This window comes from Oncorhynchus tshawytscha, linkage group LG05 (genome assembly GCF_018296145.1).
Source record: "Oncorhynchus tshawytscha isolate Ot180627B linkage group LG05, Otsh_v2.0, whole genome shotgun sequence".
Taxonomy (NCBI): Eukaryota; Metazoa; Chordata; class Actinopteri; order Salmoniformes; family Salmonidae; genus Oncorhynchus; species Oncorhynchus tshawytscha.
The window spans coordinates 5,164,565-5,177,232 of NC_056433.1; the positions used below are offsets into that span (position 1 = coordinate 5,164,565).

Genomic DNA, 12,668 nt, shown 5'->3' on the forward strand with positions numbered 1-12,668 from the left:
GCGGCAGGTAGCCTAATGGTTAGAGTGTAGAGGCGGCAGGTAGCCTAGTGTTTAGAGTGTAGAGGAGGCAGGTAGCCTAGTGGTTAGAGTGTAGAGGAGGCAGGTAGCCTAGTGGTTAGAGTGTAGAGGAGGCAGGTAGCCTAGTGGTTAGAGTGTAGGGACGGCAGGTATTCTAGTGGTTAGAGTGTTGGGGCGGCAGGGTAGCCTAGTGGTTAGAGTGTAGGGACGGCAGGTAGCCTAGTGGTTAGAGTGTAGAGGCGGCAGGTAGCCTAGTGGTTAGAGTGTAGAGGTGGCAGGTATTCTAGTGGTTAGAGTGTTGGGGCGGCAGGGTAGCCTAGTGGTTAGAGTGTAGGGACGGCAGGTAGCCTAGTGGTTAGAGTGTAGGGACGGCAGGTAGCCTAGTGGTTAGAGTGTAGAGGTGGCAGGTAGCCTAGTGGTTAGAGTGTAGAGGGGGCAGGTAGCCTAGTGGTTAGAGTGTAGAGGCGGCAGGTAGCCTAGTGGTTAGAGTGTAGAGGCGGCAGGTAGCCTAGTGGTTAGAGTGTAGAGGTGGCAGGTAGCCTAGCGGTTAGAGTGTAGAGGCGGCAGGTAGCCTAGTGGTTAGTGTAGAGGAGGCAGGTAGCCTAGTGGTTAGAGTATGGAGGCAGCAGGTAGCCTAGTGGTTAGAGTGTAGAGGCGGCAGGTAGCCTAGTGGTTAGAGTGTAGAGGAGGCAGGTAGCCTAGTGTTTAGAGTGTAGATGCGGCAGGTACACTAGTGGTTAGTGTGTAGAGGCGGCAGGTAGCCTAGTGGTTAGAGTGTAGAGGAGGCAGGTAGCCTAGTGGTTAGAGTGTAGAGGCGGCAGGTAGCCTAGTGGTTAGAGTGTAGAGGCGGCAGGTACACTAGTGATTAGTGTGTAGAGGCGGCAGGTAGCCTAGTGGTTAGAGTGTAGAGGCGGCAGGTAGCCTAGTGGTTAGAGTGTAGGGACGGCAGGTAGCCTAGTGGTTAGAGTGTAGAGGCGGCAGGTAGCCTAGTGGTTAGAGTGTAGAGGCGGCAGGTAGCCTAGTGGTTGGAGTGTAGAGGAGGCAGGTAGCCTAGTGGTTAGAGTGCAGAGGAGGCAGGTAGCCTAGTGGTTAGAGTGTAGGGGCGGCAGGGTAGCCTAGTGGTTAGAGTGTAGAGGAGGCAGGTAGCCTAGTGGTTAGAGTGTAGAGGAGGCAGGTAGCCTAGTGGTTAGAGTGTAGAGGCGGCAGTTAGCCTAGTGGTTAGAGTGCAGAGGAGGCAGGTAGCCTAGTGGTTAGAGTGTAGAGGAGGCAGGTAGCCTAGTGGTTAGAGTGTAGAGGCGGCAGGTAGCCTAGTGGTTAGAGTGTAGAGGCGGCAGGTAGCCTAGTGGTTAGAGTGTAGAGGCGGCAGGTAGCCTAATGGTTAGAGTGTAGAGGCGGCAGGTAGCCTAGTGTTTAGAGTGTAGAGGAGGCAGGTAGCCTAGTGGTTAGAGTGTAGAGGAGGCAGGTAGCCTAGTGGTTAGAGTGTAGAGGGGGCAGGTAGCCTAGTGGTTAGAGTGTAGAGGCGGCAGGTAGCCTAGTGGTTAGAGTGTAGAGGCGGCAGGTAGCCTAGTGGTTAGAGTGTAGAGGTGGCAGGTAGCCTAGTGGTTAGAGTGTAGAGGCGGCAGGTAGCCTAGTGGTTAGTGTAGAGGAGGCAGGTAGCCTAGTGGTTAGAGTATGGAGGCAGCAGGTAGCCTAGTGGTTAGAGTGTAGAGGCGGCAGGTAGCCTAGTGGTTAGAGTGTAGAGGAGGCAGGTAGCCTAGTGTTTAGAGTGTAGATGCGGCAGGTACACTAGTGGTTAGTGTGTAGAGGCGGCAGGTAGCCTAGTGGTTAGAGTGTAGAGGAGGCAGGTAGCCTAGTGGTTAGAGTGTAGAGGCGGCAGGTAGCCTAGTGGTTAGAGTGTAGAGGCGGCAGGTACACTAGTGATTAGTGTGTAGAGGCGGCAGGTAGCCTAGTGGTTAGAGTGTAGAGGCGGCAGGTAGCCTAGTGGTTAGAGTGTAGGGACGGCAGGTAGCCTAGTGGTTAGAGTGTAGAGGCGGCAGGTAGCCTAGTGGTTAGAGTGTAGAGGCGGCAGGTAGCCTAGTGGTTGGAGTGTAGAGGCGGCAGGTAGCCTAGTGGTTAGAGTGGAGGCGGCAGCTAGCCTAGTGGTTAGAGTGTAGAGGAGGCAGGTAGCCTAGTGGTTAGAGCGTAGAGGCGGCAGGTCGCCTAGTGGTTAGAGTGTAGAGGCGGCAGGTAGCCTAGTGGTTAGAGTGTAGAGGCGGCAGGTAGCCTAGTGGTTAGAGTGTAGAGGTGGCAGGTAGCCTAGTGGTTAGAGTGTAGAGGCGGCAGGTAGCCTAGTGGTTAGTGTAGAGGAGGCAGGTAGCCTAGTGGTTAGAGTATGGAGGCAGCAGGTAGCCTAGTGGTTAGAGTGTAGAGGCGGCAGGTAGCCTAGTGGTTAGAGTGTAGAGGAGGCAGGTAGCCTAGTGTTTAGAGTGTAGATGCGGCAGGTACACTAGTGGTTAGTGTGTAGAGGCGGCAGGTAGCCTAGTGGTTAGAGTGTAGAGGAGGCAGGTAGCCTAGTGGTTAGAGTGTAGAGGCGGCAGGTAGCCTAGTGGTTAGAGTGTAGAGGCGGCAGGTACACTAGTGATTAGTGTGTAGAGGCGGCAGGTAGCCTAGTGGTTAGAGTGTAGAGGCGGCAGGTAGCCTAGTGGTTAGAGTGTAGGGACGGCAGGTAGCCTAGTGGTTAGAGTGTAGAGGCGGCAGGTAGCCTAGTGGTTAGAGTGTAGAGGCGGCAGGTAGCCTAGTGGTTGGAGTGTAGAGGCGGCAGGTAGCCTAGTGGTTAGAGTGTAGAGGCGGCAGCTAGCCTAGTGGTTAGAGTGTAGAGGAGGCAGGTAGCCTAGTGGTTAGAGCGTAGAGGCGGCAGGTCGCCTAGTGGTTAGAGTGTAGAGGCGGCAGGTAGCCTAGTGGTTAGAGTGTAGAGGAGGCAGGTAGCCTAGTGGTTAGAGTGTAGAGGCGGCAGGTAGCCTAGTGGTTAGAGTGTAGAGGCGGCAGGTACACTAGTGATTAGTGTGTAGAGGCGGCAGGTAGCCTAGTGGTTAGAGTGTAGAGGCGGCAGGTAGCCTAGTGGTTAGAGTGTAGGGACGGCAGGTAGCCTAGTGGTTAGAGTGTAGAGGCGGCAGGTAGCCTAGTGGTTAGAGTGTAGAGGCGGCAGGTAGCCTAGTGGTTGGAGTGTAGAGGCGGCAGGTAGCCTAGTGGTTAGAGTGTAGAGGCGGCAGCTAGCCTAGTGGTTAGAGCGTAGAGGCGGCAGGTCGCCTATTGGTTAGAGTGTAGAGGCGGCAGGTAGCCTAGTGGTTAGAGTGTAGAGGAGGCAGGTAGCCTAGTGGTTAGAGTGTAGAGGTGGCAGGTAGCCTAGTGGTTAGAGCGTTGGACCAGTAACCGAAAGGTTGCAAGATCGAATCCCCGAGCCGACAAGGTAAAAAACTGTTGTTCTGCCCCCTGAACAGGCAGTTAACCCACTGCTCGTAGGCCGCCATTGAAAATAAGAATTTGTTCTTAACTGACTTGCCCAGTTAAATAAAATAATAAATAAATGCACACAAAAACACAGGAGAGTCTGGATGTTAACTGCAGCTCTCATCCATTTATTTATATATTCTTAATTACATTCCGTTACTTTAGATTTGTGTGTATTGTTGGGAAATTGAATCCTTGAGCTGACAAGGTAAAAATCTGTCGTTCTGCCCCTGAACAAGACAGGTTAACCCACTGTTTCTAGGCCGTCACTGTTGGAGCTAGAAACACAAGCATTTTGCTACATATGCAATTAACATCTGCTAAACACGTACATATGACCAATAGAATTTGATTTGGTTTGCTTTGATTAGAGCTGGATGAAACCGTTTTTTGCATGGACATTTCCATTTAGTGCTTCCACCATTTTGAAATAGTCAACTTGGTGGGATGGCCTGTGTGTGATTAAGGAAGGATCATTTGATTCCATCCAACTCATCGAAGTAGTAGAAGAAGAAATGGACTACTTTGAAATGGAGGTGGCGCTACCCATGAGCCCATGATGGGACAGCTTCACAGAACAGTTGTGTATCTCTATGGACACACAGACCACTGACCACCCCATACCTTTGTAATACTCTTCATCCTCAATGTATCTCGACAGGCCAAAGTCTCCCAGCTTAACACAGTCTGCTGTGGCCACCAGCACGTTCCTCACCGCTATGTCTCTGTTGGGACATAGTAAACGGGTTAGTTGAACTCGTCCAATAACAACACAGGGTTTTTGTTGTTCCTGCTATGTCTCTGTTGGGTGTCAAGATGGCTGTCCTACCTGTTCACCATGTTGATTCCCTCTAGGTAGACCTACCTGTGCACGATGTTGATTCCCTCTAGTCTAGGTAGACCTACCTGTTCACCATGTTGATTCCCTCTAGTCTAGGTAGACCTACCTGTTCACCATGTTGATTCCCTCTAGTCTAGGTAGACCTACCTGTGCACCATGTTGATTCCCTCTAGTCTAGGTAGACCTACCTGTTCACCATGTTGATTCCCTCTAGTCTAGGTAGACCTACCTGTTCACCATGTTGATTCCCTCTAGTCTAGGTAGACCTACCTGTGCACCATGTTGATTCCCTCTAGTCTAGGTAGACCTACCTGTTCACCATGTTGATTCCCTCTAGTCTAGGTAGACCTACCTGTTCACCATGTTGATTCCCTCTAGTCTAGGTAGACCTACCTGTTCACCATGTTGATTCCCTCTAGTCTAGGTAGACCTACCTGTGCACCATGTTGATTCCCTTTAGTCTAGGTAGACCTACCTGTGCACCATGTTGATTCCCTCTAGTCTAGGTAGACCTACCTGTGCACCATGTTGATACCCTCGAGGTAGACTAGAGCTTTGCAGATCTGCAGGCTGAAGAGAACTAGCGTTATGTTGGTGAGTTTGTTCTTGTTCTCTGTCAGGTAGTTCTTAAGCTGAAAAACAAAAAGAACAGAATTATGGGATGGCAGACGGCAAGTAGCCTAGAGAGGAGGAACCCACCTCCTATTTGAGAAGGACCGGTCACACAAATGTCCTCGGTGGCAAAGGTCGGCATGGATACTGTCATTTATCGGCGTAGTAACAAATCCCTACCTTGCGACCCCAAAACTGTTCAAACCCCTCTTGTTGGAGGAGAGAAAATATTGTAATTTAAAGCTAATTTCCTGCAATTCTACTCTGTGTGTTTATATGATACCTGAGTGACTCAACAGAATCAGTAGGGTTCTCCTGGGGGGTCGAAGTCTCCTATTCACTGAATTTGGACATCATAACTACAACATGTAGGTAGCTGGTTAGCCTGCTAGTTTAACAACTGGACATTTCTGACAGGTTATGAACAGGTTATATACAGCTCTTTAAAGGTCTGTCAGTGAATGACATAAGAGGAAAACTGCCCATGCACAACCGAATTTCAAAATGACTCCATACTATTATTACAACTGAATGAACCAATAAGTAAAGTTTATAGTAAACTCTCCCTGTATGACATCATCCTCGTGTAACCTGGCTGTCGGGTCTCTCACCTCTCCATACTGGTAGAGCTCCATCACGATCCAGACAGGGTTCGCCTCTATGACACCGATCAGACTGACGATGTGGGGGTGGTTCAGGTTCTTCATGATCACTGGGGAATGGACAAGTTTAACAATTCAACTTTTCCTTCAATTTTCATATGAAAGCTACTTACGACAGTGAGACATACTTACTTATTAAAGTCCCAATCCCATGAAAAATTGATTTGACTAGTACCAGTGATAAATATATATATATATATATACAGTATATATATATTGACACTAGATGGTTGGAATAATATTGTGAAATTGTGAAAATGATGATAGCATCCTTTTAGTGTAAGAGCAGTTTGAGAGGACCGGCTGACATTTCAGCCTGTTTTGAAGGGGAAACGCCTCACCAGTTGGTAAAGATGGTGCCGAAGAACATGGCTGAGGTGTTACATTCTCCCAACCAATTGTGCAATTTAAAAAAAATAATTTTATTGCGTTTTGTGAAACGTATTTTTTTTAAACTTATTGTGTGTTGCTGCTCCGTCGTCTCTTATGACCCGGAAATAACTTCGTAACGTCAGAAAAGTGATTCCTCACCTCTGACTGGAAGAAACGTTTTCCTTTAACGAGTCCGACGAAAAGGATATCAGATCCAAGGCTTTTGCATGAAGAAAAGACGCCGTAAAAGGGGCCGCAGATCGGGCTGAGAATCCGGAGGCGAGTAAGGTAAACTCCCACTGCTATCCGTTTTTCTAGCAACGTGCAATCATTGGAAAATAATATTGATGACCTTACGAATGAGATTATCCTACCAACGGGACATTAAACACTGTAACATCTTATGTTTCACCGAGACGTGTCTGAACGACGATACAGACAATATAGAGCTAGCGGGATTTTCCATGCACCGGCAGAACAGAGACACTACCTCTGGTAAGACGAGGGGTATTTGTCAATAACAGCTGTCTAATATTAATAGAAGTCTCGAGGTGTTGCTCACCTGAGATAGAGTACCTTATGATAAGCTGCAGACCATACTATCTACCAAGAAGGTTCTCATCAGAACGAAGCTGACTGCTCTCAACCAACTCTTTATAAGGCCATATGCAGAAACAGACACTAGTCTATCTCCTGTTTACAGGACACCCCCTGGACAGGACACTAGTCTATCTCCTGTTTCTGTAGTGAGACAGCTTGATGTACAGGACACCCCCTGGACAGGACACTAGTCTATCTCCTGTTTCTGTAGTGAGGCAGCTTGATGTACAGGACACCCCCTGGACAGGACACTAGTCTATCTCCTGTTTCTGTAGTGAGACAGCTTGATGTACAGGACACCCCTGGACAGGACACTAGTCTATCTCCTGTTTCTGTAGTGAGACAGCTTGATGTACAGGACACCCCTGGACAGGACACTAGTCTATCTCCTGTTTCTGTAGTGAGGCAGCTTGATGTACAGGACACCCCGTGGACAGGACACTAGTCCATCTCCTGTTACTGTAGCATGAGGCAGCTTGATGTACAGGACACCCCCTGGACAGGACACTAGTCCATCTCCTGTTACTGTAGTGAGACAGCTTGATATACAGGACACCCCCTGGACAGGACACTAGTCTATCTCCTGTTTCTGTAGTGAGGCAGCTTGATGTACAGGACACCCCCTGGACAGGACACTAGTCCATCTCCTGTTACTGTAGCATGAGGCAGCTTGATGTACAGGACACCCCCTGGACAGGACACTAGTCCATCTCCTGTTACTGTAGTGAGACAGCTTGATATACAGGACACCCCCTGGACAGGACACTAGTCCATCTCCTGTTACTGTAGTGAGGCAGCTTGATATACAGGACACCCCCTGGACAGGACACTAGTTTATCTCCTGTTTCTGTAGTGAGGCAGCTTGATTTACAGGACACCCCCTGGACAGGACACTAGTCTATCTCCTGTTTCTGTAGTGAGGCAGCTTGATGTACCAGTACACCCTCTGGACAGGATGCAGGGCCTTACCCCCAATCTATCTCAATGCTGAGTGCCAAACAGAGACTAAATTGGGTCCCATTTTTTGTATTTGGTACACTCTTAGAAAAAAAGGGTGCTATCTAGAACCTAAAAGGGTTCTTTGGCTGTCCCCATCAGAGAACCCTTTTGAAGAACCCTTTCGGTTCCAGGTAGAACCATATTGGGTTCCATGTAAAACCCCTGTCCCCAGAGAGTTCGACATGGAACCCAAAAGAGTTCTACCTGGAACCCAAAATAGTTCTACCTGGAACCAAAAAGGGTTCTCCTATGGGGGAAGGTCAAAGAACCCTTTTGGAATCCGTTTTTTCTAAGAGTGTTTGACTCTCAACCTTCTAATCAATCTGAGGTTTGAACTCTCAACCTTCCAATCAATCTGAGGTTTGAACTCTCAACCTTCCAATCAAACTGAGGTTTGAACTCTCAACCTTCCAATCAATCTGAGGTTTGAACTCTCAACCTTCCAATCAATCTGAGGTTTGAACTCTCAACCTTCCAATCAAGCTGAGGTTTGAACTCTCAACCTTCCAATCAAACTGAGGTTTGAACTCTCAACCTTCCAATCAAACTGAGGTTTGAACTCTCAACCTTCCAATCAAACTGAGGTTTGAACTCTCAACCTTCCAATCAAACTGAGGTTTGAACTCTCAACCTTCCAATCAAACTGAGGTTTGAACTCTCAACCTTCCAATCAAACTGAGGTTTGAACTCTCAACCTTCCAATCAAACTGAGGTTTGAACTCTCCAATCTCAGTGCAACCATTCTAACTACAAGACCAGTGAGTTGGAGAAGTGACGAAGAAGAAGTGTGATCAGTATTTGATGTGAACCTGCTTCGCTCATGAACTTCTCCATGACGTCAGGTGAACAGTCTTTACAGGTCTTCACCGCCACGCTTAGCCTCTCCCCATTCTGGTTCAGAAACAGTCACACACACACACACACACACACACACACACACACACACACACACACACACACACACACACACACACACACACACACACACACACACACACACACACAAATTAGTGAGATAAATATTGTATCTAGTTAGGAACATTTGAGGTGTTATAACTGACTGTGCGAGTAGGGTGTCGGGAGATATACTTGCCGATTTTTTGTACATTCCTTCATAGACCTCCCCGAAAAACCCCTCGCCAAGGATCCGTCCCAGAACAATGTCATGTCTGTCAATTCCATACTTCACCACTGGAACCAAGTATACAACAACACAATGAGTAGCTGCCATGGAATTAGACTATAGAAAATGTAACATAGAACATAGAGTACAGAACATAGAATACAGAGCATAGAACCTAGAGTATAGAACCTAGAGTTATAGAACATATAACATAGAACCTAGAGTAAAGAGGATAGAAAACAGAACATAAAATATAGAACCTAGAATATAGAACCTAGAGTATAGAAAATAGATCAGAAAATATAGAACAGAGTATAGAACATAGAGTATAGAGAACATAGAGTAAAACACCTAGTTACAGAATATAGAATATAGAACAGAGCATAGAACAGAATACAGAACACAGAAAACAGAATATAGAGCATAGCATAGAGAATATAGAACATAATGTAGAGAACGTAGAGTATAGCACATAGAACATAGAGTATAGAACATCGAGCACATACAGTTGAAGTTGGAAGTTCACATACACCTTAGCCAAATACAATTAAACTCAGTTTTTCCACAATTCCTGACATTTAATCCTAGTACAAATTCCCTGTCTTAGGTCAGTTAGAATCACCACTTGATTTTAAGAATGCGAAATGTCAGAATAATAGTAGAGAGAATGATTTATTTCAGCTTTTATTTCTTTCATCACATTCCCAGTGGGTCAGAAGTTTACATACACTCAATTAGTATTTGGTAGCATTGCCTTTAAATTGTTTAACATGGATCAAACGGTTCAGGTTGCCTTTCACAAGCCTCCCACAATAAGTTGGGGGAATATTGGCCCATTCCTCCTGACAGAGCTGGTGTAACTGAGTCAGGTTTGTAGGCCTCCTTGCTCGCACATGCTTTTTCAGTTCTGTCCACAAATGTTCTATAGGATTGAGGTCAGGGCTTTGTGATAGCCACTCCAATACCTTGACTTTGTTGCCCTTAAGCCATTTTGCCACAACTTTGGAAGTACGCTTGGGGTCATTGTTCATTTGGAAGACCCATTTGCAACCAAGCTTTAACTTCCTGGCTAATGTCTTGAGATGTTGCTTCAATAAATCCACATAATTTTCCATCCTCATAATGCCATCTATTTTGTGAAGTGCACCAGTCCTTCCTGCAGCAAAGCACCCCCACAACATGATGCTGCCACCCCCATGCTTCACGGTTGGGATGGTGTTCTTCGGCTTGCAAGCCTCCCCCTTTTTCCTCTAAACATAATGATCGTCATTATGGCCAAACAGTTCTATTTGTGTTTCATCAGATCAGAGGACATTTCTCCAAAAAGTATGATCTTTGTCCCCATGTGTAGTTGCAAACCGTAGCCTGGCTTTTTTATGTCGGTTTTGAAGCAGTGGCTTCTTCCTTTCTGAGCGGCCTTTCAGGTTATGTCGATGTAGGACTCGTTTCACTGTGGATATAGATACTTTTGTACCTGTTTCCTCTAGCATCTTCACAAGGTCCTTTGCTGTTGTTCTGGGATTGATTTGCGCGTTTGCAGCAAAGTACGCTCATCTCTAGGATACAGAACGCGTCTCCTTCCTGAGCGGTATGACGGCTGCGTGGTCCCATGGTGTTTATACTTGCGTACTGTTGTTTGTATAGATGAATGTGGTACCTTCAGGCATTTGGGAATTGCTCCCAAAGATGAACCAGATTTGTGGAGCTCTACAATTTATTTTCTGAGGTCTTGGCTGATTTCCTTTGATTTTCCCATGATTTTAAGCAAAGAGGCACTGAGTTTGAAGGTAGTCCTTGAAATACATCCACAGGTACACCTCCAATTGACTCAAATTATGTCAATTAGCCTATCAGAAGCTTCTAAAGCCATGACATCATTGTCTGGAATTTTCCAAGCTGTTTAAAGGCACAGTCAACTTAGTGTATGTAAAGTTCTGACTCACTGGAATTGTGTTACAGTGAATTATAAGTGAAATAATCTGTCTGTAAACAATTGTTGGAAAAATGAATTCTGTCATGCACAAAGTAGATGTCCTAACCAACTTGCCAAAACTATAGTTTGTTAACAAGAAATGTGTGGAGTGGTTGAAAAACGTGTTTTCATGACTCCAGCCTAAGTGTATGTAAACTTCCAACTTCAACTGTAGAATATAGAGTATAGAACATAGAGTACAGATAACGTAGAGTATAGAGCATAGAGTAAAGAGAACATAGAGTACAGAACATAAAGTATGGAACATAGAGTTTAGAACAGAGTATAGAAAATAAAGTATAGAACAGAGTTTAGAACACAAAGTATGGAACATAGAGTTTAGAACAGAGTATAGAACATAGAGTATGGAACATAGAGTTTAGAACAGAGTATAGAACATAGAGTTTAGAACATAGAGTTTAGAACATAGAGTTTAGAACATAGAGTATAGGAAAAAAGTATAGAACATAGAATATAGAACATAGAATATAGAACATAGAGTTTAGAACATAGAATATAGAACATAGAGTTTAGAACATAGAGTTTAGAACATAGAGTTTAGAACATAGAGTTTAGAACATAGAGTATAGAACATAGAGTTTAGAACATAGAGTATAGAACATAAAGTATAGAACATAGAGTATAGAACATAGAGTTTAGAATATAGTCTGTAAAAGGCTACATCAGGCTCCTTAGATACTATGCTATAAGTGTCTTCCATCCTGATAAAGAGTGCGCCTCTACTGACCAGACTTTGGTCGTTCGTCAATCTCAGCGTAGATGTCAGATCCTGAATGACGGACAATATTTGATGATGTCAGTTTGTGTTAAAAACAGATGGGTCAACTTGAAAACATACAGTGTAGCCCTGCCCCTACAGTACTAGTTTCAAACAATTCAAAACAGTCACTGTAATTACAAATTATTTCTAAGATTGGTAAAACATAGATGAAGTCAGTCGTGGTAGATGAAAACTCACCCATGCTATATCTGAAGGAGTCCGTGTTCTCCGTTTGACTACAGAGTGGGAGGAGAGACAGCCAGAGGAGGAGAGGAGAGGATCATCAATCCTGGGTTTGAGGTAGCTCCTCAATACACCAGGCACACTGTTACAGTAACACTGACTGTCTCTGTGATACATCTATCTGACAGCATCATGTCTAGTAACACTGCCTGTCTCTGACAGCATCATGTCTAGTAACACTGCCTGTCTCTATGATACATCTATCTGACAGCATCATGTCTAGTAACACTGCCTGTCTCTGACAGCATCATGTCCAGTAACACTGCCTGTCTCTATGATACATCTATCTGACAGCATCATGTCCAGTAACACTGCCTGTCTCTATGATACATCTACCTGACAGCATCATGTCCAGTAACACTGCCTGTCTCTATGATACATCTATCTGACAGCATCATGTCCAGTAACACTGCCTGTCTCTATGATACATCTATCTGACAGCATCATGTCCAGTAACACTGCCTGTCTCTATGATACATCTACCTGACAGCATCATGTCCAGTAACACTGCCTGTCTCTATGATACATCTACCTGACAGCATCATGTCCAGTAACACTGCCAGCATCGCTTACCGCCCAAATAGGTCCACAGACGATGCAATCTCAACCACACTGCACACTGACCTAACCCATCTGGACAAGAGGAATACCTATGTGAGAATGCTGTTCATCGACTACAGCTCGGCATTCAACACCATAGTTCCCTCCAAGCTCGTCATCAAGCTCGAGACCCTGGGTCTCGACCCCGCCCTGTGCAACTGGGTACTGGACTTCCTGACGGGCCGCCCCCAGGTGGTGAGGGTAGGCAACAACATCTCCTCCCCGCTGATCCTCAACACTGGGGCCCCACAAGGGTGCGTTCTGAGCCCTCTCCTGTACTCCCTGTTCACCCACGACTGCGTGGCCATGCACGCCTCCAACTCAATCATCAAGTTTGCGGACGACACAACAGTGGTAGG

At 46.0% G+C, this 12,668-nt stretch overlaps 1 protein-coding gene across 3 annotated transcripts in view; it reads right to left on the minus strand.

Annotated features, from left to right (window-relative positions):
* LOC112235635 (protein-tyrosine kinase 2-beta-like) overlaps window positions 1-12,668 on the minus strand; it is a 75,564-nt gene that overhangs the window by 26,689 nt on the left and 36,207 nt on the right. For all 3 annotated transcript variants that reach the window (XM_042321357.1, XM_042321358.1, XM_042321359.1), the window contains exons 13-19: window positions 11,665-11,702; window positions 11,434-11,475; window positions 8,684-8,781; window positions 8,400-8,481; window positions 5,569-5,669; window positions 4,862-4,977; window positions 4,129-4,229 (exon numbers count right to left, since the gene is read on the minus strand). In XM_042321357.1, the coding sequence (XP_042177291.1) occupies window positions 4,129-4,229; window positions 4,862-4,977; window positions 5,569-5,669; window positions 8,400-8,481; window positions 8,684-8,781; window positions 11,434-11,475; window positions 11,665-11,702 (578 nt within the window). The remainder of the gene's footprint in view (window positions 1-4,128; window positions 4,230-4,861; window positions 4,978-5,568; window positions 5,670-8,399; window positions 8,482-8,683; window positions 8,782-11,433; window positions 11,476-11,664; window positions 11,703-12,668) is intronic.